Source organism: Lissotriton helveticus, chromosome 1_1, assembly GCF_964261635.1.
Source record: "Lissotriton helveticus chromosome 1_1, aLisHel1.1, whole genome shotgun sequence".
In the NCBI taxonomy this organism is placed as follows: Eukaryota; Metazoa; Chordata; class Amphibia; order Caudata; family Salamandridae; genus Lissotriton; species Lissotriton helveticus.
Window position 1 is genome coordinate 19,265,972 of NC_136057.1, and position 25,220 is coordinate 19,291,191.

General features: G+C 47.0%; 1 protein-coding gene across 1 annotated transcript in view; it reads left to right on the plus strand.

Moving 5' to 3' along the window:
* LOC144757370 (glutathione S-transferase P 1-like) overlaps nt 1-21,333 on the plus strand; it is a 60,098-nt gene extending 38,765 nt beyond the window's left edge. Inside the window, exons 4-5 of the mRNA XM_078646375.1 lie at nt 2,740-2,841; nt 21,078-21,333. Of these exons, the coding sequence (XP_078502501.1) occupies nt 2,740-2,841; nt 21,078-21,266 (291 nt within the window). The 3' untranslated portion in view covers nt 21,267-21,333. The remainder of the gene's footprint in view (nt 1-2,739; nt 2,842-21,077) is intronic.
* Nucleotides 21,334-25,220: the final 3,887 nt, after the last annotated feature.

Genomic DNA, 25,220 nt, shown 5'->3' on the forward strand with positions numbered 1-25,220 from the left:
CTGTTGGTTTGTTTGCATGGGTACCTGTTTGGCTGTTGACCTGTGTAAATGGACGCCTTGATGTCAGTTGGTTTGTTTGCATGGGTACCTGTTTAGCTCTGTTGCCCTGTGTATATGGACGCCTTGATGTCTGTTGGTTTGTTTGCATGGGTACCTGTTTAGCTCTGTTGGCCTGTGTACATGGACGCCTTGATGTCTGTTGGTTTGTTTGCATGGGTACCTGTTTAGCTCTGTTGGCCTGTGTACATGGACGCCTTGATGTCTGTTGGTTTGTTTGCATGGGTACCTGTTTGGCTGTTGACCTGTGTAAATGGACGCCTTGATGTCTGTTGGTTTGTTTGCATGGGTACCTGTTTGGCAGTTGGCCTGAGTACATGGATGCGTTGATGTCTGTTGGTTTGTTTGCATGGGTACCTGTTTAGCTCTGTTGCCCTGTGTATATATACGCCTTGATGTCTGTTGGTTTGTTTGCATGGGTACCTGTTTAACTCTGTTGGCCTGTGTACATGGATGCCTTGATGTCTGTTGGTTTGTTTGCATGGGTACCTGTTTAGCTCTGTTGGCCTGTGTACATGGACGCCTTGATGTCTGTTGGCCTGTGTACATGGACGCCTTGATGTCTGTTGGCCTGTGTACATTGACGCCTTGATGTCTGTTGGTTTGTTTGCATGGGTACCTGTTTGGCTGTTGACCTGTGTAAATGGACGCCTTGATGTCTGTTGGTTTGTTTGCATGGGTACCTGTTTAGCTCTGTTGGCCTGTGTACATGGACGCCTTGATGTCTGTTGGCCTGTGTACATTGACGCCTTGATGTCTGTTGGTTTGTTTGCATGGGTACCTGTTTGGCTGTTGGCCTGTGTACATGGACGCCTTGATGTCTGTTGGCCTGTGTACATGAACACCTTGATGTCTGTTGGTTTGTTTGCATGGGTACCTGTTTGGCTGTTGGCCTGTGTACATGGATGCCTTGATGTCTGTTGGTTTGTTTGCATGGGTACCTGTTTAGCTCTGTTGGCCTGTGTACATGGACGCCTTGATGTCTGTTGGCCTGTGTACATGGACGCCTTGATGTCTGTTGGCCTGTGTACATGGACGCCTTGATGTCTGTTGGTTTGTTTGCATGGGTACCTGTTTAGCTCTGTTGGCCTATGTACATGGACGCCTTGATGTCTGTTGGTTTGTTTGCATGGGTACCTGTTTGGCTGTTGACCTGTGTAAATGGACGCCTTGATGTCTGTTGGTTTGTTTGCATGGGTACCTGTTTAGCTCTGTTGCCCTGTGTATATGGACGCCTTGATGTCTGTTGGTTTGTTTGCATGGGTACCTGTTTAGCTCTGTTGGCCTGTGTACATGGACGCCTTGATGTCTGTTGGTTTGTTTGCATGGGTACCTGTTTAGCTCTGTTGGCATGTGTACATGGACGCCTTGATGTCTGTTGGTTTGTTTGCATGGGTACCTGTTTAGCTCTGTTGGCCTGTGTACATGGACACCTTGATGTCTGTTGGTTTGTTTGCATGGGTACCTGTTTGGCTGTTGACCTGTGTAAATGGACGCCTTGATGTCTGTTGGTTTGTTTGCATGGGTACCTGTTTGGCAGTTGGCCTGTGTACATGGATGCGTTGATATCTGTTGGTTTGTTTGCATGGGTACCTGTTTAGCTCTGTTGCCCTGTGTATATATACGCCTTGATGTCTGTTGGTTTGTTTGCATGGGTACCTGTTTAACTCTGTTGGCCTGTGTACATGGACGCCTTGATGTCTGTTGGTTTGTTTGCATGGGTACCTGTTTAGCTCTGTTGGCCTGTGTACATGGACGCCTTGATGTCTGTTGGCCTGTGTACATGGACGCCTTGATGTCTGTTGGCCTGTGTACATGGACGCCTTGATGTCTGTTGTTGTGCTATGTTCATGGGTGCCCATAAGTTTGTTACTGACTGTGTTGTATATGACTTGTGTGTTTGTCTATATAATGACCCCTTTGCATGTGTACCTTTGTGGTTTGCTTCATAATTGGATGCTTGTATGTGTTTTGTGTGTCCGCATCAGTGATTGCATTTAATTGTGTGCCTGTAAATCTTTAGGTCTGCACGCATGCGTGAGATTGTTGGTCAATGTACAAGAAGTATCTGTTTAAGGCCTGTGTGCATGGCTACCTGAAAGTCTATTTGTGCATGTTCATAAGTGCCTGTAGGCCTGTTCGATATTGCGCATGGATAACTTTATGTCTGTTCTGTATACAGTGGTTTCTGTGTGACTGCTGGTCTAATGGCATGGATTCTTGTATGGATTTTTGGTCTGTGCACAGAGATTCCTGTATCTCTGTGGTCTGTGAACACAGTGGTGTCTGTGTGACTGCTGGTTTAGGTGCATGGATTCCTGTATCAGTTGTTGGTCTGAGTACAGAGATTCCTGTATCCATTATTGCCTGTGTGTCTGCTGGTCTAGTTGCATGGTTGCCTCTGCGTGTTGGTCTTTGGACACAGATGTCTGTAGGTCTATTTGGTGGAGTACCTGTTTGTTTGCTGTTCTGCGTACATGGATGCCTGTATGTATATTGGTATATTTGCATGGATAGTTGTTGGTTGTGCGGCTGGGATTGTTGTTCTGTGTACATAGGTGTCAGCACATATACATACATTGTGTGTGCATGTGAGCCTATATATTGGCACTGTGTCTATACATACACTATACATAACATACATCTATGGGGCTTGTCAATGTTTGATTTATTTCGATACAGGACACTGGCAGGCCGAAGTATGTGGAAGATCTGCCCAATCAGCTGAGGCCTTTTGAGCATCTTCTCTCCCAGAATGCGTCTGGATTCATCGCTGGCAGCACGGTGAGTAGCATGACTGCCCTCTGGAGGGGTGATAATGTACTGCAGGTAAAAGAGAGGTTGGGCTTCAGGAAACCACAGTGCTGGAGACACTACCGGGGCCAAGGGCCCATGGACTCTGCCCCTCACAATGCATTATGGGAACAGAGACATAGTGGGTATGTGGTCTGTGGAGTGTGTCTGATTCACAGAGTGGCAGAGACAGCGGGGTGGGGGGGTGTTAGAAATACAATATTTAAAAAAACGTCCCTTTAACCACTTCTAGTGTCGCGTTGCGCCGCTGCTCCTCTTCCTGCCTGGTCCCAGCAGCCCCTGGGACAGACTCCCATCCAGTGCTTTAAATGGGGAAAAATAAGTGCAGGTACTCATCAAATTCAGCTAGGGGGCGGGGCAAGGGGCGGAGCTGAGGGCGGGCATAATTATATAAAGACACTACTGCCATCTGTCAAGTAATCATTTTGCCCTTAAACACTTATCAACAGTCTCAAATGGCCTGCATGTGCAAATGACCTCTGCACATGTGCGCATGGCATATGAGCCAATGAATAACGTGTCTCCTACTCTGCCCCTTTCAACTGTGCAAGCCGCTCACTGCATTTAAAGGAACATGTTAGTTAAAGCAGTTTCAGCACACACCAAAAACATGCTGAATGTATCAACATAAAGTAGTTATTTCCTCACAAAAAATTACATCAAGGCCAAACAATGTGTTATGCTTTAGTTTCTGTGTTGTTTTTTTTATATTTGCAGCTTCAGTTCTTATTTGTTTTATTTTGGTACAGCATTCATACATTCTTGCCTATGAGCATTTGCCACACACAGACCCAAGAACAAGCAGACATGCACACACAAAACATTCCTCACGTTTTCAGTTAAAATACCTTCACATTATGTCCTGATGCGCTCTCTGTCGCTTCCGCTCTCTCACGCAAAAGCAGATATTCAATGACACAAAAGGCTCACCACAGAATTAACAACCATTGGCATAGCCAATAGGTCTCGCCCTAGGGACCTTAAAAGTGTAACAGCTGATGTTGTTGCGCCAAGGATATTGTGCTGCAAAACTAAATACTTATGAGGTCCCAAAAGCGAGACCTATTGGCTGTGCCAACACAGAGACATCTCACTTCAAGCCCAAGTCTGAAGATCCCAGAACCCAGCTCAGCTCAGGGATGATCCCAGCCTTGGGTCCAACCCACCCCAGCCAAGTCTAGAGCGAATCTCCTTCAGTGAACCAGTCCTGCCCTCAGCTCACCTCTCTTTGCAAGTGCAACCCAACCCTGCCCTTTAATCTATCCCACCCTTGGCTCAGCCCTTTCCTTCTCACAGCACAGCCAAGAGCCAGTCTGTCCCCTGCTCAGACGAGGGTGGAGTCCAGCTCAGGGCCTAACACAGGACCCAGCCCAGAACACAGCTGTGTCCAGAAGAACCCAGTGCAGAACCCAAACCTGCCCAGAAGAACACAGCCCAGAATACAACCCTGCCTAGAAGAACCCAGTCCAGAACCCAATCCTACCCAGAAGAACCCAGTGCAGCACCCAACCTTCACCAGAAGAACACAGCCCAGAATACAACCCTGCCTAGAAGAACCCAGTCCAGAACCCAAGAAACCAGTCCAGAACCTAACCCTGCCCAAAAGAACTCAGACCAGAACACAACATTGCCCAGAAGAACCCAGTACAGAATCCAACCCTGCCCAGAAGAACCTAGTCCAGAACCCAAAAACCCAGTCCAGAACCTAACCCTGCCCAGAAGAACTCAGTCCAGAACACAACATTGCCCAGAAGAACCCAGTACAGAATCCAACCCTGCCCAGAAGAACCTAGTCCAGAACCCAAAAACCCAGTCCAGAACCTAACCCTGCCCAGAAGAACCCAGTACAGAATCCAACCCTGCCCAGAAGAACCTAGTCCAGAACCCAAGAACCCAGTCCAGAACCTAACCCTGCCCAGAAGAACTCAGACCAGAACACAACATTGCCCAGAAGAACCCAGTACAGAATCCAACCCTGCCCAGAAGAACCTAGTCCAGAACCCAAAAACCCAGTCCAGAACCTAACCCTGCCCAAAAGAACCCAGTACAGAATCCAACCCTGCCCAGAAGAACCTAGTCCAGAACCCAAGAACCCAGTCCAGAACCTAACCCTGCCCAGAAGAACCCAGTCCAGAACCCAAAAACCCAGTCCAGAACCTATCCGTGCCCAGAAGAACCCAGTCCAGAACCCAAGAACCCAGTCCAGAACCTAACCCTGCCCAGAAGAACCCAGTCCAGAACCCAAAAACCTAGTCCAGAACCTATCCGTGCCCAGAAGAACTCAGTGCAGAACCCAACCCTACCCAAAATGACCCAGCCCATAACCCAGCCGGGGCAGAGACAGGAGCTGCTTGCGAGCCGCTCCCTGTTCTTGTGAGGCGATGTGTGAGTAGTAAGTGTTGTCTGTCCGTCTTCGGAAAGTGTGTGGCAGGTGCAGATCTGTCCCAGTTGTGCTTTCTGTGAGTAAACTCCAGCTTCAGCCTCCCACGTGCTTCCTTTTTATCACCCGTTTTCAGCGCGCCCAGGTCTGCAGCTCACTCCAGTCCTGTTCTCTGTCCAACCGGGTGAGGGTTAATGATTCTAGCCCATTCACTGACCAGTTGATGAACCAGCACAGCTCAGAGCTCACCCAAGTTTAGAGTTCAGTTTTTTTGTCCAGCTCAGAGCCTAGACGAGAACATAATTCATCAATCTCTCGGGCTGGGCACAAAACGCAGCCCAGGCCTACCTGTCTTTCAGCCTAAAACTATAGACCACCCCCAGTCCCACAGAGACCCTAAATCACAGCCCAGTTCAGCTTTGAAACCTGAAAAGATTTCAACTCCGACCCCACCCCAACCACAGCTCAACCTTGCTCGGATTTTCAGGCCAAAGGCCAGGCTCAGGACAGCATGGATCTTAACCACATTGGTGCTAAGGCAATTCCCGCTGTTACTCCAGATTTGCCATTGAAATGACAAGGTCAGCTCGTAATCAGCATAGCTGCACTGCATGACGAGCTGACCTTGTCATGAGCATGGAAGGGGTTAATTACTAGGAGCAGACCATGGCGGTAAGCTGTGTGTCAACAGGAACAGAGCCTTAAATATGTACGTCTTTAGCTCCTTTCACTTTCAAATAAAGAACCCACACGATTCCTTTACTATACACCCGTTTTCGCGACTCTTGTCAATAATCAGGATTCGCCCAAACCCTAGTTTTATGTATTTATGCTTCGTGGTGTGCAGTATACAAACTTTAGCCTCATTATTTGTGAAAATACCTTAAATTCATCCAGATCACAATTCTGTAAAAATGTTATTTTGATTATAATATACGGACTGCTGAGTGGAACCATCCCTGACTAACACCACATACACCACTGAGGTTCCCATCCAGAATGCTTCTGCAGATGCCGGTGAATACGCATTTTTTTTCTTTACTTCGGTGGCTACCGGTAAATGGTAGAAACTAGACGGAGTTCAAACAGTTAATGCCTCACCTATATATAACTACATCCATATAGAAGAGCAACAGGGTAGAGATATTAATTATCAGTACTGCCTGGAGTATGTCAAATAACATGAATCCACGGGTCTGGATGTGTTCTTTGCCAATATAAAATCACACAGGACCACAACAATACACCCAAAAAAATGGTGAGAGATAGAGAGAGTACCTCACGGTAGAACAACCCGAGGGGGTTCCCGGTTAGCAATTGCTGGTATACCCGCTTCTCATCACTGGCAACTCTCTATGAAAAGACAAACGTGCACTCAACAGAGAAGTAGTGCGGACGTGAGAATAGTAAAGGAAAACACAAATAGTGACCAACGTATCAAACACTGACACCTGTTTATAGTGTACAGAGACACATAACAAGACCCCTAACAAACCACAACAAAAACAAATAAATTGTGTAGCGGTGCTTTGCTTGCTAGTGGAGAAGTGTGGCTCAGTGGTTAGAGGTGGCAGACCCGGAAGCTGAGATCGGCCGTGGACCAGGGTTCGATTCCCCGCCTCGGCGGGTCTCGGGCTCAAAAATTCCACGGACTCGACAATTCTCGCTCCAGTGCCTACTCGACTCACGGGGTCACACTCTGCGACTCTGGGCAATAGCTTGCTTAATCTCCACTACGGCCCCTCGCGGCGGGATGCCTGGCTTTCACCTTGCGGATACCCTGCCGGGGTATCTCACAGGGGAATACCAGGACGGGTTCCCTAAGCAAGCGCCTTGATACCTTCGGGTGATACGTGCGCTATATAAGTCGCAATACATTTACATTTACATTGCCGTTTTATTCTGATGCAGCAAAGCACTACTGGTTAAAAATGGTTACTTGTATACCATCAAAATTGATGTCCTCAAGCCGACATGTTTCATCGCTCCTTCTTTTGCCGATTTCATCAGGGCATATTCTGACGGTCCTCCAAGCGCCGGAGGGACGCGGCAATAGTGACTGTGATTTTTTCGGGTCACGTTTGTGGACACGTGAACATTTGGCACGGGGTCCTAATGAGTGACGCTGGTATGTGCTGACATAGCGCACTCCAGGTCCAGAATGTTTTGAAAAGACTGAGAATAGAAAACCCCTCATATGCCCTGATGAAATCGCCACCTGTTGGTCTTCTATATGGATGTAGTTATATATAGGTGAGGCATTAACTGTTTGAACACTGTATGAGTGGGGGGCTGCCTCGCCTATCCCTTCCCCCTTTACCCCTTGAGAGTGTGTAGAAACTAGACGGAGCCAGTAGAGACATCTCAATGGCGAAAAGTGAAGGAGCAGCAGACAAGTGAAGCCTGCACTACAGAAAAGGGAGAGAGGCAGTGTCTCCCAACACCCCTCTCACCCGGTCAGGAGAGCATCAATGCCATAGCTGCCAAGGTTTCAAATTCCTATGTGTGACATTTTAATAATTTCAGTGTAATTATGAGTGACATTTCAATGACTTTGAGTGACACTTTCTTACGAGTGAAATCAAGCAATGAAGACGAGGGACACATATAAATATCAGAAATTACACCCATTTGGGCAACAAAAAACTCCAGGAACATCTTAAAACTCCTGCAAAACACCAGAAATGTTCTCTCTGTCCATGTGGGACCTGACCCAACAGGAAGGATGTGTGAGGCCGAAACATGAACAAGTTACACACAGAGGCATCTCAGCTGGGTAAGTGCCACACTCTCAGCGGATTCACGCGCAGACAGGCTGACGAGCAGCATTGTGCATTGTCCAGTCACAGGCTGAGGTCGGCGCAGTAATCTCCAATACAACATGGCCGACACCTTGTTATTGTCAGAAACCTGCTTTAAATTACCGCAAACGTAAAGGAGGAGACAGAAACCCACACCTGGTCACAGCTCCAACCACGGCCGTCAGCCAGTTGCCCATTAGCTGTTCTCATTCTTTTAGCATTAAATTGACAAGGACAGTGACATTGCAGACTAGACTGTCCTGTTTTGAACATGCTGTAGATTACAGGCTGTTCACTAAGACATCACATGCCATTAACTGCAGACTACACATGTATACATTTGCAAAAGGTGGAGGGAAAGGGATGAGAAGAAAGAAGAAAATAGGAGGCGGTAGAAGAGAGGGAAGGAGGGAGACAATGGGAGTAGGGAGAGTGGGAGGAGGTAGATAAAAGGAGGAGTTGATAGAGGGAAAGAGATAGAAAAAGAAAGGGTATAGGTGATATTGGAGGAGCGAGAGAGATGGGCAAAAATCTGAAATGGATGTGGAAAAGCAAATGTGAGGCATTTGACATGGCTATTGCAGAAAGTAAATACAGCCAGAGGTGCGCGGGCCTGCTTGGTTCATTTATAGATACGATCTCGGTTATGGGATGGAGAACGAGTGTGCCGCTCTGCTGTGAATAACTGTACTGTTGCCTGGAAGCTGGACGAGCACCCGGCACCCTCCGATAAGTAGTGTCTGTGGACCCCCAAATGTGGGTCATACAAAAAGTGTTCCATCTTTGCTGAAGGGACCCGGGGCCTCATTTATGAAAAGTGACGCATCGCTGCGTGAAAACCGCGATGCGTCACTTTTCACTGCGCTCTCCCTGCGACATGATTGATGCGTCATATTTACAGTATGACGCATCATGTCGCAAGGAGTTACAGATACGTCAGTATTTCTGACGTATCTGTAGGCGCAAAAGTGACGCATTGCTGGAGAGTGTCACAAAAGTGACGCAACTCCAGCAATGCGCCCTTTCACATGGGGCAAGCCCCATGTAAAAGGGCTTGCGTCAGTCTTACGCCCGCTGCGAGGCAGGCGCAAGATTTTGACACAACAGCATCCTAAAAGTGACGCAGTGAAATCTCATAGATTTCACTGCGTCACTATTACGAGGCTTTTTGCGGGGGAACGCCCCCTCTGCATACATTATACCTGGCGCAGGTATAATGTAGCGCAGGGGTTTACAAAGTGACGCATCTGCTTAGATGCGTCACTTTGTAAATAGTGCGCATCAGGAGGCATGTTTTACGCCACCGATGCGTCACAAAAAGTGACGCATCGGAAGCGCAAAACTGACGCAAGGCCTCATAAATGAGGCCCCGAGTCTGTTTCTCTGATTATTATATTTGTGAGCGTGAGGCGGAGGGGCCGGCTGAGAGCTTCCTTCTGTTCTAGGTCTGTGACTGTGAGAGGCAGCCCCTGGACCATAGTGCAGCGTGACCGGCTCTATGGCTACGGAGCAAAACTGGAGGGGATCATGGGGATGGGTCAGAAGGTACAGGTCAGCTCAGAGGCATGGGAATGAAGGTTAGTAATTAGGGAAAGTCATCAGGGGAGAATCCAGCTGGGCCCGTATGAATGAATGCACGTGTGACATTTTCAGCCGTGGAGCAGAGTAAAATTATATTATTTATATAATAAAGGGTGTCGATCGACATTAGATCAGGCAGCCACGCCAGGACACTACAGACATCCCTCGCCGTCAGCCTACCACTCCCGCCATTCGTCATCTTCACTGGCTAAGAGTAGAGGGCCGTATTACATTTAAGGCCCTCTGTATTGCATATAAGGCAGTACACGGCGTCGGACCTAAGTTTCTGACTGAAGCATTTCAGTTGTACACCCCTAAAAGGCAGCTGAGATCTGCTAACATCTGCCTCCTGCCGGTACCTCGCACAAGAACAGCAACTTGGGGAGATAGACGCTTCCTGGTTGCTGCGCCTAAGCTTTGGAACCTTTTGCCACTCACTATCAAAACTGCCCCTAATTTGATGAGCTTCCGTAGGCTCCTAAAGACATGGTTGTTCAACCAGTGAGCCTGATGTTTGGTCCCTCTTGCCTCCACATGCACCGAGACACCTTCGGGTATTTGTATGCGCAATAAAAATATCGTAAATAAATAAATAAATCTTCTGAACCACTGACTGCAGGCAGCTGCCGATCGCGCGCTGCCCGAAGGAATAGTTCAATCGCACACACAGTGAATGCCGCCAGTTCCTACCTCCCACGGCGTTCTCCTTGCAGAATCTCAGCCAGTTGTCTGGACCTTGAGTGGCTGCGACATTTCACACCTGTGATTTACAGTGCAGGGTCTGATCGGACCCTGTCACTCACAGCGTGATACTAAGGTTGCTCCCCTGCCACTCACAGCGTGATACTGAGCGTGCCCCCCTGTCACTCACAGCGTGATACTGAGCGTGCCCCCCTGTCACTCACAGCGTGATACTGAGCGTGCCCCCCTGTCACTCACAGCGTGATACTGAGCGTGCCCCCCTGTCACTCACAGCGTGATACTAAGGTTGCTCCCCTGCCACACTAACAAAATGTAATAAGCCACCGCTGAATGATTCAGCCGCGGCTCGGCACAGGGCTACGGTGGCGCTTTGTCTGAGTGGCACTCAGACAGCCTCATCCTCAACAGCACATGTACCGCTGAGCCTACCAGTCATGAGTACCGGGACGCTCCATGGCGATGAAAAAAGTGCCGGTACTCGGGAGGTTAAAAATTAAAAAGTGCCGGTACTCAGTACCGGTGAGTACCGGTCCATTTAAAGCACTGCTCCCATACAATCCCCCTGCTGCAGAACAGCGCGGGGATTGGCCTGAGCGGGACGTAAAGAAGCTCCACTCAGATCCGGGAGACTGTGGGGTTTCTCGAGCCCGGCTGCTCAATGCAGCCGGGCTGGGGAAAACGTAAGTGCGCATGTGTGTTATGGTCGCCTGAGGCGGCCAGCCAAACACACATAGCACTTAGGGAGTGGAGTGCACGTAGCACTCCTGCTCCCCCTTCCATGCCTTGGCCCGGCCCCTCTCTACAGTGCTTGCTCAGAGTCGGCAAATGCAAAATAAAACGATGCAGAAACATAATTTAATTTTTAATATGCCGGGTCCGAGCCAGACAGTGGGGCGACGCTCCTCAACTATTGTGGAAGAGCCGCCACTGGGCAGAGAGACAGAGTGGGCATATGGTGTACTTGGGCTAACCCCATGCACACAAACATTTTAAAACAGGACAGAGGAAGTTGGTGGAAAAAAAGTTAAGGAATGTATTTTCCTCAGTGACTAACATTGAAACAGATTTACAACAAAGAGGTTGGGCCCTAATCTCCACCTAAACTGGGCCTCTACAATAATTAGAAACAACAGGGTGTCTGGGTGGGCACTTTCAAGTGAAAGAAACATTTATACAAAAACCACCTCGACTACTAGAGTGGTTTCGTGCATTTATTAAATGTTCATAAATTGTTCAGTTTTCAGCAAAACCATTTATTTTTTAAGTCATATCAGGGCCAAAACAGACAACAAATTGTGTTGTCTTTCTTGGTAATTAATACACGAAACCACTCTAATAGTCAAGGTGGTTTTTGTATAAATGTTTTTTCACTTGAAAGGGCCCACACAGGCACTCTGTTGTTTCTAACATTGAAACAGAGGCACCTGAAAGAAAGCCAATGTTGTCTCTAAGAATCGGGTTCCTCTTGCCTGAGTCTGTTGTCATGTATGTAACTCCTACCTGTGGGTGTAAAGACCCCGAAAGAGAAGAGCTCAAGGGAGGGCGGTTGAAAGGGGATGGTAGCTTTGTTCATTCATGTTCTCCATCTGTCTGTTTTCCCCTGGACAGCTCCTCTTCTTCATCTCTGGATACATTTCAGTGACCTTTTCCCCTTGTTGGTGTCTATTGAAAGTTCCTTCATCTCTTCCATTTCATCTCCTTCAGACTGGCATCCTTTGCTGCATCCCTCTTCCGCGCTCCTGGTCTACTCCATTATCTCTTGGCTTCTCATTCATGTCTTTGGTGTCATCTTCTTCTCAAAGGTGTCCTTCACTTAACTTTTCTATCTCCTTTGTCCTCTTCATCTGGCAGGTCCCCTTTCCTTTTCCCCTGTTACTCAGTCTTGTCACTTGGTTATTGCTTCTTCTCCAGTGTTTTCTTCTTCTGGCAGGTCACCTTTCCTTTTCCCCTATTATTCACTCCTGTCCCTGGGCGATTCCTTCAACTCCTGTCTGTTCTCCTTGTCCAGGCAAGCCGCCTTTGCCGTAGAGTTCTTCTTTTTTCTCTCTCTCTCATAGAGCTCATCGTTTCATCTCTTCTGGTCCGGCACAGGCGGCAGTGTACCCTCTAAGTCAAACGAAAGGTCCGCCGGCCTTATTTAAAGATTCCGATCAGGGAAAGGGGATAAATAAGCTGAAAAAATACAAAGTCCCTAAGTACAGAGAGCACAACTTCTCAAACTAACAAAAAAAGGATATTCGTGCCAAACTGATAAATAAACCACTCTATAATCTAAATGGATCAGTGTTTGCTTACTATACCAAGGTATATCTGTTCATTTTATAAAATATAATACACATTAAAAATAGATTTTACCCCAAAAGTAATCATATACATTGCAAAGAATACAGGTTAAAATCAGCTAAAAAGTTCCATGACATAAAAAAAAACATTACATTATGCAAATTATAATATTCATGAAAGGTAGTTGTCTAAAAAAACATTACATTATACAAGTTACAATATTCGTGAAAGGTAGTTGTCTAAAAAAACATTGCATTATACAAGTTACACTATTCGTGAAAGGTAGTTGTCTAAAAAAACATTGCATTATACAAGTTACAATATTCGTGAAAGGTAGTTGTCTAAAAAAACATTGCATTATACAAGTTACAATATTCGTGAAAGGTAGTTGTCTAAAAAAACATTACATTATACAAGTTACAATATTCGTGAAAGGTAGTTATCTAAAAAAACATTGCATTATACAAGTTACAATATTCGTGAAAGGTAGTTGTCTAACAAAACATTGCATTATACAAGTTACAATATTCGTGAAAGGTAGTTGTCTAACAAAACATTGCATTATACAAGTTACAATATTCGTGAAAGGTAGTTGTCTAAAAAACATTGCATTATACAAGTGTTACAGGTGCGGGATGAATAGGTAACAAATGTATTCTAGTTTTCTTATCTTTTATTTTAAAGAATAACAAGTCTGAGCTTTTCTTTCCCTTAGGTAAAGTTCCACAAGGTGAACGGCTCCTGGCTGCTCTTCTATGCTGAGATTCGGGGTGTTCTACTCGACGGCCTCTTTCGGGTGTCCGTCGATACAAGGATTTGTCCGGATCCGTCTTGTAGCTCAATGCAAACAAAAAGGAGAATACACCGTGTCAGTTTCAGGTTCACTGTATCTACGGTGCTTAAAAAGGGAAGGGAGTGAGGAGCTAATCACACGTGCCACACATCTTAGTAACTACCGACGCCGTGAGAGGGAAGTGCTCAGGGAGGGGTAACACAGTGCTAAGGATGTGGGAGTGCTCAGGTTATCCAGCGGGCTTCCCCTTATGATACACCCAGCCCCTGATCTTGTCTCGTACCTGTGCTAGCCATACACCTCCCTCGGGTGTATGGCTGGGCGAGTCGCGGGGTCGTTGGCCTCCTGGCGTCTCCTGACTCTCGTCTGCTTCTTGGCGTCGCTTCTCCGTCTGTCTCTCCTGCTCCGACCTCGTCTCCGCGTTGTCCTCTCCTCGGTTTCTCCTTCCGCCTTCTCCACTCTGCCTCCGGGTGAACAAGCACACCGTTGATTCGCCCTTCTCTGCATATGACGCCTCCGCGTCCTGACGTGACTCCTCCCACTCGCCACTCCATTCAAAGTTAAAGGGCCACTGACCCGTCTCCTCATCTTGTTGCTCCAGTTCGTCGTCGACGTTCTGTTGGGAGTAAACGGTATCATCGTTCTGTTCCTTCCTTCTTAGTATGTTCCCCTGGTTTAGGGACAGACCCGGCCCGTTACATACCTCCCCCTCAGGACACTCACGATCGGTGAGTGGATGACGGGACAAAAAGTCAGCGCCTACGTTCTCAATGCCTTTTCTGTGATGTATGGAAAATACATAGGGTTGTAGCGAAAGAAACCAGCGCAAAACTCTAGCATTATTGGCCTTGTTGCGAGCCATCCACAGTAGCGGAGCATGATCCGTAAAGAGGTCAAACTTCCTCCCCTCGAGATAATAGGCCAGTTTGTCAATAGCCCATTTAATCGCGAGGCACTCTTTCTCAATTGTAGCATATTTCAGTTCACGTGGGAACAGTTTCCTGCTGACATAAAGTATTGGGTGGTCGTGCCCGTCCGAACCCATTTGGGAAAGCACAGCACCAATACCATAATCAGAAGCATCCGTATGCAATGAAAATGGCCGAGAAAAGTCTGGGGAAGACAGGACCGGAGTAGATGTGATGATGGACTTCAATACTCGAAAGGCTTCCAGCATTTTATCGGAAGGTCTCACCGGTGTGGACGATTTCCCAGGTTCCCTCAATGCGTCTGTAAGGGGGGCGGCAATTTCCGCAAATTGAGGAATAAAGCGCCGGTAGTAGCCGACGAGCCCTAAAAAGGATCTGACTTCCTTTCGGGTTGATGGAAAAGGGGTGTCGGCAATTGCCCGGACCTTTTCAATCTGAGGTTCAATGAGTCCGTGGCCCAGAACGTAGCCAAGATATTTAACCTTTTGAAAGGCCATCTTACATTTTTTTGCGTTGACAGTGAGCCCCGCTTTCCGTAGTGCAGTGAACACTGTGTGTAGATGGCCCATATGCGTATGCCAGTCCGGACTGAATATCACGATGTCGTCTAGATATGCCGATGTGAACTCAGACAAGCCATCCAGGACAGTGTTCATTAGACGTTGGAACGTTGCGGGCGCCCCATGTAGCCCGAAGGGGAGCACCGTAAATTCAAAATGTCCCTCCCGTGTGGAAAAGGCAGTTTTCTTGGCATCATCCGGATGTAATGGAACTTGCCAATAACCCTTAGTCAAATCCAGGGTAGTGATGTATTTCGAGTTGCCCAGTTTTTCAATCAACTCGTCTACCCTGGGGATGGGGTATGCATCAAAGAGGGAGATTTCATTCAAAGCCCGAAAGTCCATGCAAAACCTCCTGCTACCGTCAGGTTTGGGCACCATGACAATGGGGCTAGACCAGTCACTTTTAGAAGGACGAATGACCCCTAGACGAAGCATTTCCTCCACCTCATTTTTAATGGCCTCTCTCCTTGCTTCAGGGACTCGATATGGTCTAATTCTAACTTTCTTGCCTGGAGGGGTCACAATGCAGTGTTCAGCCAGGGACGTACGTCCCGGTTGACTGGAAAAGACACTCTCATACTGTTTCAACGTACCCATTAGTTCACCCCGTTGTACATCTGTCAATTCCTCATTATGCGTAAGCAATTCCATAGTTGAGACACCGGGGCGGGAGGCATCCGCCAAGTTCACCTGAGATGGGGGAGGTCCTAGCCACTTCTTTAAAAGGTTGATATGGTACGACTGTTGTTTGTCACGGTGAATCTGTAACCTATAGCTAGTGCGACCAATCACTTCTACGACCCTATATGGACCCATCCACTCGGCCTTAAATTTGTGGGAAGAGGAGGGCAGTAGGACCAAGGCCCAGTCATCGACCTTGAGCTGTCTCCATTTTTTTCCTTTGTCATAAGCAACCCTTTGTCTGCGCTGACTATCTTCCAAAGTGGTAAAGGCAAGGTCCCGCAATTTTCCCAATTTAGATTTCAGATCCCTAGCATAGTCTAGAGCCGCAGCCGTTTCCTCAGTAGCTTCATTCACCCATGCATCTCTAGTCATCTCCAAAAGCGAGCGTGGTTGTCGGCCATAAAGCAACTCGAATGGCGACGTCCCCATACTGGACTGTTTTTGAGCTCTTATGGCGTAGAGAGCAAGGGGTAGCATTTTATCCCAATCCGTTCCGCTGACCACCATCATTTTTCGTAGCGTGGCCTTCAGGGTGCGGTTGTAACGTTCCACCAGTCCGTCCGTCTGGGGATGGTAAACAGAGGTACGGATCTGGTGGATGTCCAACATTTTGCAAATTTCCTTCATCAGTTGTGAAATGAAGGGAGTACCCTGGTCCGTTAAAATCTCTTTGGGAAAACCGACTCTACTAAACAGTTCGATCATCTTATCCCCAATTTGTTTGGAGTTCGCCACTGATAATGGAAAAGCTTCCGGAAATCGAGTCGCATAGTCAACTATGACCAAAATGTGTTGGAAGCCTTTTTTTGTCCTAGGTAGAGGGCCAATAAGGTCCATACCAACACGTTCAAATGGCTTCCCAATTATCGGCAACGGTTGGAGTGGGACAGCCGGGGGTTTAGTCATATTGAACCGTTGGCAAATCTCGCACTTCTTACAATACGATTCGGTATCTTTATAAATACCTGGCCAAAAAAAATTTCTGAGTATAGTTTGGGTCGTTTTTTCTGCGCCAGCATGACCGGCGATCAGATGGCTATGACCAAAAAACAGCACTTGCTCCCTAAATGAGACAGGTACCAGGAGTTGAGGTGAATCCCCCCTTTTTCCTATCCTGTACAACAGCTCATCTTGAATAACAAACCCGGGATATGAAGTTGCCTCCTCGGGCCTCCTGTGTGCCTGTTCCCATGCATTGAAGAGAGTGGTGTCATTTATTTGAGCGAACTTAAAACTTTTATCGAGAACCCAGGGGTCCTGTGCCAGAACCGCATGTATCGGTTCGCTACTTAGTCCGGAGGACCCAAATCCCTTATCTCCGCGACCAGTGTCGTTTAGTTTCCCCACTTCCTGTAATATAGGTGATGCTATCCGTTCACATATAATTTGTGCCACTCTGTCCCCTTTTCGTATCAAAAAAGTCTCCGTCCCAAAATTGAAGAGGAGAATAATTACATTACCCCTGTAATCACCATCAATCACTCCTGCCCCCACGTCTATAAAGTATTTAGCGGCTATACCAGAACGAGGAGCGATTCTGCCATAGCAGCCGGGCGGGACTGCGATTTGTAGGTCGGTCTTAACCAAGGCTTTTTCTTTGGCCGGTATTTCGTATTCATACGCACTGTACAAGTCATATCCGGCAGCCTTGTCCGAACCCTTGGTGGGTGATGTTGCGTTTGCTGATAACTTTACAAAGTTCAGACAGGTCAACCCTGGTCCTACCCCCTGTTCGTCGCTACTCTCCCGTGTAGGGATGGAGTTATTTATCCCTTTCTTGGGAGTATTTTCCAATTCTTTTCTAAACATGTTCAAGAAGCGGGGATTGTCTGTCCCAATGATTATATCTTCAGGCAAGTTGGACATCACCCCCACCCTCACTGTCTGGGGAGTCCCCCCTGTAGGTACTATCTCAATGTTAGCTATAGGATATAACTTGATATCCCCGTGAACACATTTAATATTAACAGTGCCCCTAGGAATGTATTGCTTTGAGGTAACGTATTGTGATTGTATGACTGACTGTCGACAGCCGGAGTCTAACAACGCTAATAGTGAATTCCCATTAACTTTCACACTTACTCGGAAGGCACTGCCAAGCTCCGCCGAATAGAGAACAGTTCTTGGGAGATACCCAACTTCCATAGGCTCCTCATCCACTCTTTTTTTTGGACATAAACGGGCGATATGGCCCCACTGACCACAATCGAAACATTGAGGGCCAAATGTTCCTGGGGTCTCTGTCCGCCATGTACGGGTTCTTACTGGTTCTTTTCCCTTAGGGACATTTCTGTCCGGTCGTGTAAACATTTTTTTTTCTCTCTCCATGTCAAACGGGACGTTTCTTGGCTGGGCTCTGGAAAAGGATGATGCCATCTCTACGGCTTGGGCGGTGGTTAGGCTATGGTGTTGTCTAAGCCATTTTTGGGTAGCATAGGGGAGAGCTTCCAAAAACTGCTCCAGATATATTTTGTCAAGTATTTCTTCTTTGCTACTAGTGGCAGGGGTGAGCCATTTATCCGCGGCCATTTTTAAGCGTACGAACAAGGTTTTTGGATTTTCGCCCACCGTGCCTCTCTCCTTACGAAACCGCAGCCGGTAAGCCTCCGGATCTAGTCCTAGATGGTCTAGTATTATTCTTTTTATTTCTACATATGTAGTGTCTCCGTTGGGGTTGGCCACTTGATAGGCGGCTTGCGCCTCCCCCCCTAGTAGTGGGGCTAGGAAAAAAGGCCATTTTGTTACCGGCCACCCACATGCTCTAGCTGCCCTTTCAAAGTTTAATAAGAAGGCATCCGGGTCTTCTCCTGACCTGTATTTTTGTAGAGACACTGATGGAGCTCCATGTGCCATGGGTCTTTCGGCTGTTCCTCCCCTAACCACTGGGTCACTCCATGGTAGATCCGGTTTTTCCTCAATGGCTTTTTTTAGTGTTTCTCTATCTGCTTGGGCGGACACTAAATGTTGTTCTAGTACCCATTCGAGTCTTTCCTGCCCTTTTACGAGTTGTTGTACTACCGTTTCCATCTTTTCTTCAGAGATGGTATCTATGCCCGCATTCTCCACCACTGTTACAGGTGCGGGATGAATAGGTAACAAATGTATTCTAGTTTTCTTATCTTTTATTTTAAAGAATAACAAGTCTGAGCTTTTCTTTCCCTTAGGTAAAGTTCCACAAGGTGAACGGCTCCTGGCTGCTCTTCTATGCTGAGATTCGGGGTGTTCTACTCGACGGCCTCTTTCGGGTGTCCGTCGATACAAGGATTTGTCCGGATCCGTCTTGTAGCTCAATGCAAACAAAAAGGAGAATACACCGTGTCAGTTTCAGGTTCACTGTATCTACGGTGCTTTAATAGGGAAGGGAGTGAGGACCTAATAACACGTGCCACGCATCTTAGTAACTACCGACGCCGTGAGAGGGAAGTGCTCAGGGAGGGGTAACACAGTGCTAAGGATGTGGGAGTGCTCAGGTTATCCAGCGGGCTTCCCCTTATGATACACCCAGCCCCTGATCTTGTCTCGTACCTGTGCTAGCCATACACCTCCCTCGGGTGTATGGCTGGGCGAGTCGCGGGGTCGTTGGCCTCCTGGCGTCTCCTGACTCTCGTCTGCTTCTTGGCGTCGCTTCTCCGTCTGTCTCTCCTGCTCCGACCTCGTCTCCGCGTTGTCCTCTCCTCGGTTTCTCCTTCCGCCTTCTCCACTCTGCCTCCGGGTGAACAAGCACACCGTTGATTCGCCCTTCTCTGCATATGACGCCTCCGCGTCCTGACGTGACTCCTCCCACTCGCCACTCCATTCAAAGTTAAAGGGCCACTGACCCGTCTCCTCATCTTGTTGCTCCAGTTCGTCGTCGACGTTCTGTTGGGAGTAAACGGTATCATCGTTCTGTTCCTTCCTTCTTAGTATGTTCCCCTGGTTTAGGGACAGACCCGGCCCGTTACAACAAGTTACAATATTCGTGAAAGGTAGTTGTCTAAAAAACATTACATTATACAAGTTACAATATTCGTGAAAGGTAGTTGTCTAAAAAAACATTGCATTATACAAGTTACAATATTCGTGAAAGGTAGTTGTCTAAAAAAACATTGCATTATACAAGTTACAATATTCGTGAAAGGTAGTTGTCTAAAAAAACATTGCATTATACAAGTTACAACATTCATGAAAGGTAGTTGTCTAAAAAACATTGCATTATACAAGTTACAATATTCGTGAAAGGTAGTTGTCGACGCAGCGTTTCGGTATTTTTTTTTATTCTTACACCTTCTTCAGGACAGTTTCTTAAAGGGTGAACACTTCAAAAGATGTTCTTATTCAAGACTGGAAGGGTGGATTTGGTGATATTCATGAATATTGTAATTTGTATAATGTAATGGTTTTTAGATTATAGAGTGGTTTATTTATCAGTATGGCACGAATATCCTTTTTTTGTTAGTTTGAGAAGTTGTGCTCTCTGTACTTAGGGACTTTGTACTTATTTAAAGTTCCGCTTCAGTATGTTGATGATGGAGATTATTCTGTCGCTTCCACCGACACACACCTCTGACGACCAAAAAGAGTAAAGGGCGTCGGAGGTTTTGCAATTTGTCAGCCCACTCTATTTAGAGTAGCGATATAGGGCAGTGAAAACACCAAAATGACCTTTTGTTGTCATTGGTTTTTTTGTTTTCAAAAACAAACTCTGGCTTACACTTTTGTTTTTTAAAGAAAAAAAATCAGTGAAAGTTTTCCGCACAGCTCCAGCATGTTTACGGAGCTGTCCATCAAACTTTTAATGCATTGACAAGAACAGCTATGATGGCAGTTTCTGCTAATACGAGAAATGTTCTCTGGACCAGCGGGCATCTCTAAATTAGGGTAACGGAGTACTTTACTCCAGCACCCTGACAAAGAAAATCCAAGCCACCAAACTCTAAATGGGTTCCTTTGTCTTCACCTTTAGAAAGCTCCCCCAAAAGGAACAAAGTCCACAGGGGGGTTTACTGTCGACTGCTACAAAATGTCCCATGCTTTTTTCGCAGGGGATCAGGTTGACCTCATTCTTGGCATTCCCACAAAGAGAACACAAAAGACACAGAAACCAAGTATTTCTGTTGCTCAAACTTAGATTTGGGGCCTTATTTAGATACCGGAGGATGGATTACTCGGTCACAAGGGTGTTGATATCCCATCCGCTGAAATATAAATTCCATTATGTCCATTCAGATTTACAATTTGGCAGATGGGATATCCCTTGGCTACTCTTGTTCTCCATATGAGAAAGGAACGTTCATTACTACTCATTTAATTAACCTACAAGACCTGGCTTTTCTGATGACAAATAAACAGATCTCCTTTGTTTTTCCTCTTATTACTCACCCTGGTCACACAGGGGGTTCCTTCTTCTCTCCCTCTTCTCCTCTGGAAAGGTCTCCTTTGCTGATCCCCTCTTACTCTCTCTTATCCCATGAGGGATCCCTTCATAACTCGGATGTCTTTTGCTCTGGACAGGTCTCCTTTGCTGATTACAATCTTCTGGACATTATCCATAACCAGCTGTTCCTTGACCCAGACTGCCTGAGCAGCTTCCCCCATCTGAAGGCCTTCAAGGGAAAGATGGAATCTCGTCCCAAACTCAAGATCTACCTGCAGTCGGATGATCACAAGAATCGCCCCTTCCTCGTCACCAAGAAGCTGTAGTCGGACTATCATCTAATGTGCCACCTCATCAAACCTCTCTACCACCTCAACAGAAAGATGAGCCCACCTGGCCCATCCAGGGAAAAGTGTGTGCAAACTCTGGCCTCATAGGAAGATACTGAAAATAAAAAGATTTGTCAAAGAGTGTTGTCTTTCCATATGCATCTTTAATTTTATTTGCATTTATTCAAAGCAAAGCTCTTTAAAAAGAAGAAATGCACTTTGTAAATTGTGGAACAAAGGAATATTGGTAGTTACATGTAGAAGTGATGTTATGGAATAGTTAGTGTGTACAGACATAATACATAGATTATATCACATATGTTACAATGTTATGTTAAAATTCTTGTAAAGCGCATGGCTGCCCCGCAATGGGGCGTCCCAGTGCTAAAACCTGCAGAGTGGAGTCGGGTGAAATGGGGGCGGCTTGTGATCAAAGAATAGCCAGGTCTACCCGGCCCTACTAAAAGCCCCATTGTCGAGAGTGCCAGAAGACATGGTGGCAGGAGACATGGAATTCCAGAGAGTGGGAGCCATGGCCCTGAAGGAGCGCATGCCGGCTCTGGTCCTACGAACCCGGGCACGCGGGCAACGTAGAGATCAGCCCAACGCAGGGCCCGGGCAGGAAGACACAGATCACTCAAAATTGCAGGGCAAAAGCCCATGATAATTTTAGGAGTGACAAAAATTGAGCCTTAAAATGGATTCTTTGCTCTACTGGCAACCAGTGCAGCCGGTGAAGGAGGCCAGACACATGGGAGTACTTGGGGAGCGTGAAGAGGGTACGTGCCGCTGCATTCTGGGCTCGCTGGAGCCTTTTAATCACCGACTTGTTAGAGCAGAGGAGCAGCGCATTGCAGTAGTCCAACCTAGCCAGAACGGTAGACCAGGGAGTGTGATGTCAGCGTTCCAGTGTATGACAGGCGCATATCAGAACAAGCTTTTGCAATGCAATCGGTCTCGCCTTTGGGATCTTATAAGTATTTAGCAGTGCAGCACATTATTTTGGGCACTGCAACATCTACTGTTCTTTAACATTGAATTCTTTCCAAAGTTGAGGGTTGCCTGAAGCAACATATTTAAGGGGAGAATGAAGATTGGAAAAAAGTATTGTTTTCTTTCACCTGTTCAAAATGTCGAGGGTCACCGGTGATGGAATGTTCAGATAGGGCGAGCTGCGAGTGTGCGTGAGAGAGCTTTAGCGAGAGTGTGTGTCTGTGAGGGTGAAACTGTGCGTGTGATAAAAAGGAGGGGTGTGTGAAAGCATGTGCAAGAGACAGGTGTGTGTGAGTATAAATTGGGTGCATGAGAATGTGTTTGATAAACAACTTACAACTCATCATATTTCGGTCCCTTTAAAAGCTCAGTTTGCTCCAACTGAGACCTGAAGGTTTCTGAAATGTGGCAGACCGTTTCTCGGTTATTCCACAATCAAAGTTAGCAGCCCCCACTATAAATCTAGGAGACCCCAAATAAATCCTCTATGAATTTTCCAATATAAAGTTGGCAAGTTTTAAAGAGATTGAATCCTACGAAGAACAAAGTCAAGAAATCAGGCGAATGGCGTAGCGGACTCTGAGGCGGGATGCCCAGATTTCATCAAATAAAGGGGCCGCTGTAAGACAAATGGACCCACCAGACTCTGCGGATGACGAATACAGCACACAGATGCGTACAGGACATTAAGGGTCATATTAGGCACAAATAGCGATATTTATCGCTAAATGAGCTTAGCGCATTTTTTTATCGCTGCGCATCGCCGGATATTATCACTGAGATAACGTGCTATTAGCAACGTTTATCTCTAAAGCGATAAAATATCCGGTGATAGCGGCTCAATGCGTGAATATCCAGCGATATTCAGGCATTAACGCTAAAAGGGACTTAACCTGAATATCCACCTCCCATTGGATATACAGGTTAAGAAGTGGTCTGAGCAGGCGTTAGGTTTTGGCGATATTCACGCTTAGCGCACATTTTTTTATTGCTTCGCCTGCCTTGCTAATAGGCGATAGCTGTGTTAGCGTCTGCTTTCAGTCGCTAATAGGTTGGGTACGCCCACTTTGCATGTCATTAGCGATAAATATCGCTAATGACATGCAAAGCGGGCCCCAAACCGGTTGCTTTTGCCTAAAAGCTGTCGCTAAATGCTGTAAGCGACAGCTTGCTAATAGGGTGATAAAATTATCGCTTCTTTAGGGGGTGAAAGTCCTGCTAAAGCGGCGATAATGCCCTTGCTAATCTGCCCCTAAGAGTACAGGGCAGGCCGAACAACACCCCTACGGGATGTGCATATTCATAAGAATACTGTGACACCCCGCCCCAATCGGCCTCCAACACCCTGAAGCCACTGCGGTTCACAACAGCTAACCCATATGGAGTGGAGACATTTACATAGGCGCATCTCTGTGGCTTCTATGCGTTAGGTATGGGCCAGATACGTCCGAGGGCACTGCCTGATAAAGAATCTCTTGTGAGTCATACAATATTATTCAGCTCGTTTTGGATAAAGTCCATGGTCCACCGCATAACAGACCGGCGGACTGCTGAAGTCTATCTGACTTCGGTGTTTTTTGTGAACCGCCCCCCCCCCCCCACTCTGAGTGTGTCTATCAGGAAGCAGGGATGCCCCACCAGGCAGCAGAGGGTTGTGCACTGGAGCACAGCTAAGACCATCATCTCGTCCCATGAGAAGGTGGACGACCTACATGAAAGGAAATTGCGTATAGTTTATTGCTGTGCAATTTTAGGCCATGACTGCTTCCAACTGTGCAGTAGTAAACTAAACGCAAGGGGTTGGGAGCGAGTGTAGACGTGGTTTGCCTTGAGAAAATATTTTTCTTCAAGAAGAAAAAAAAAGGCGAATATAATGTGCATTTGTACAACGATCTGACTTTTATTTATTTTATTTATTTATTACATTTATACAGAGCAACAGCTACCCGAAGGTTTCCCGACGCTTTCCTCTATTTAGAGTTATACAGTGTAGACTACTGTGCGCTGGAAAAAAATTGCAAAAAATAAGAAATAAAGGTTGTTTCCCAGTTACGACGCCTGAATATATGAAAGAAAACAAACCCATACACGGCTACAGCCCAAGAGAATGTATTATACTCCAGACAAAAGCTAAATCATTGTCTCACGTACATAGTGCCAATATCGGCCACACTCACCAGCCCTCAGGCAGCAATATACATGTCACATAAAGAAGTGTGGAGAAGTGTGGCTCAATGGTTAGAGCAGGCAGACCTCGATGCAGAGCTCTGGCCAGGGACCAGGGTTCGATTCCCGCCTCGGCAGGTCTCGGGCTCATTAATTCCCTTGACCGGATATTCTCGCCTCGGTGCCTATTCTGATCATGGGTCCCGCGCTGCAACTCTGGGCAATAGCTTGCTTAGTCTCCACAACGGCCCCCACAATGCGAGGGATGCCTGGTCTGCACCATGGGGGTGCCCAGGAGTGGACACTTCACAGGGAAAGCCAGGAAAGGTTCCCTTGCGGTATTTGTACAAGCGCTGGGAAACCCACTGCGGGTAGCTGTGCGCTATACAAGTACAAAAACAAACAAACAAACATAAATAAGCAGACAAGACAACTTTGTACAGGTTTCCAACTGCCCGTAGGACAGACGGGCGCCGTCGCACCCCAGGGTCCACCGCACAGACTTCCTGGAGATATTAGGCCTCAGCACCCTTTGTGCTCCTGAAGAGGGTACCCCTGAGTACCTTTCCACCTCTAGATTGCCCTGTAACTCCGCCTGCAACACAAATAAAGAGGATTAGGAGAACCCCACCCTGATAACGCCAGGTAAGCGGTAGGGAGGGAAACTGTGTCAGGGGGAAGACAAAAGAGGCCGCCAGGTGGGAGGGGGAGGCATATATACCTCCCCCTACCCCCACCCCAGCCAGAAATGACGCGCCTGACCCTGAGGGGTCCCTGGACACTAGGTTGTCC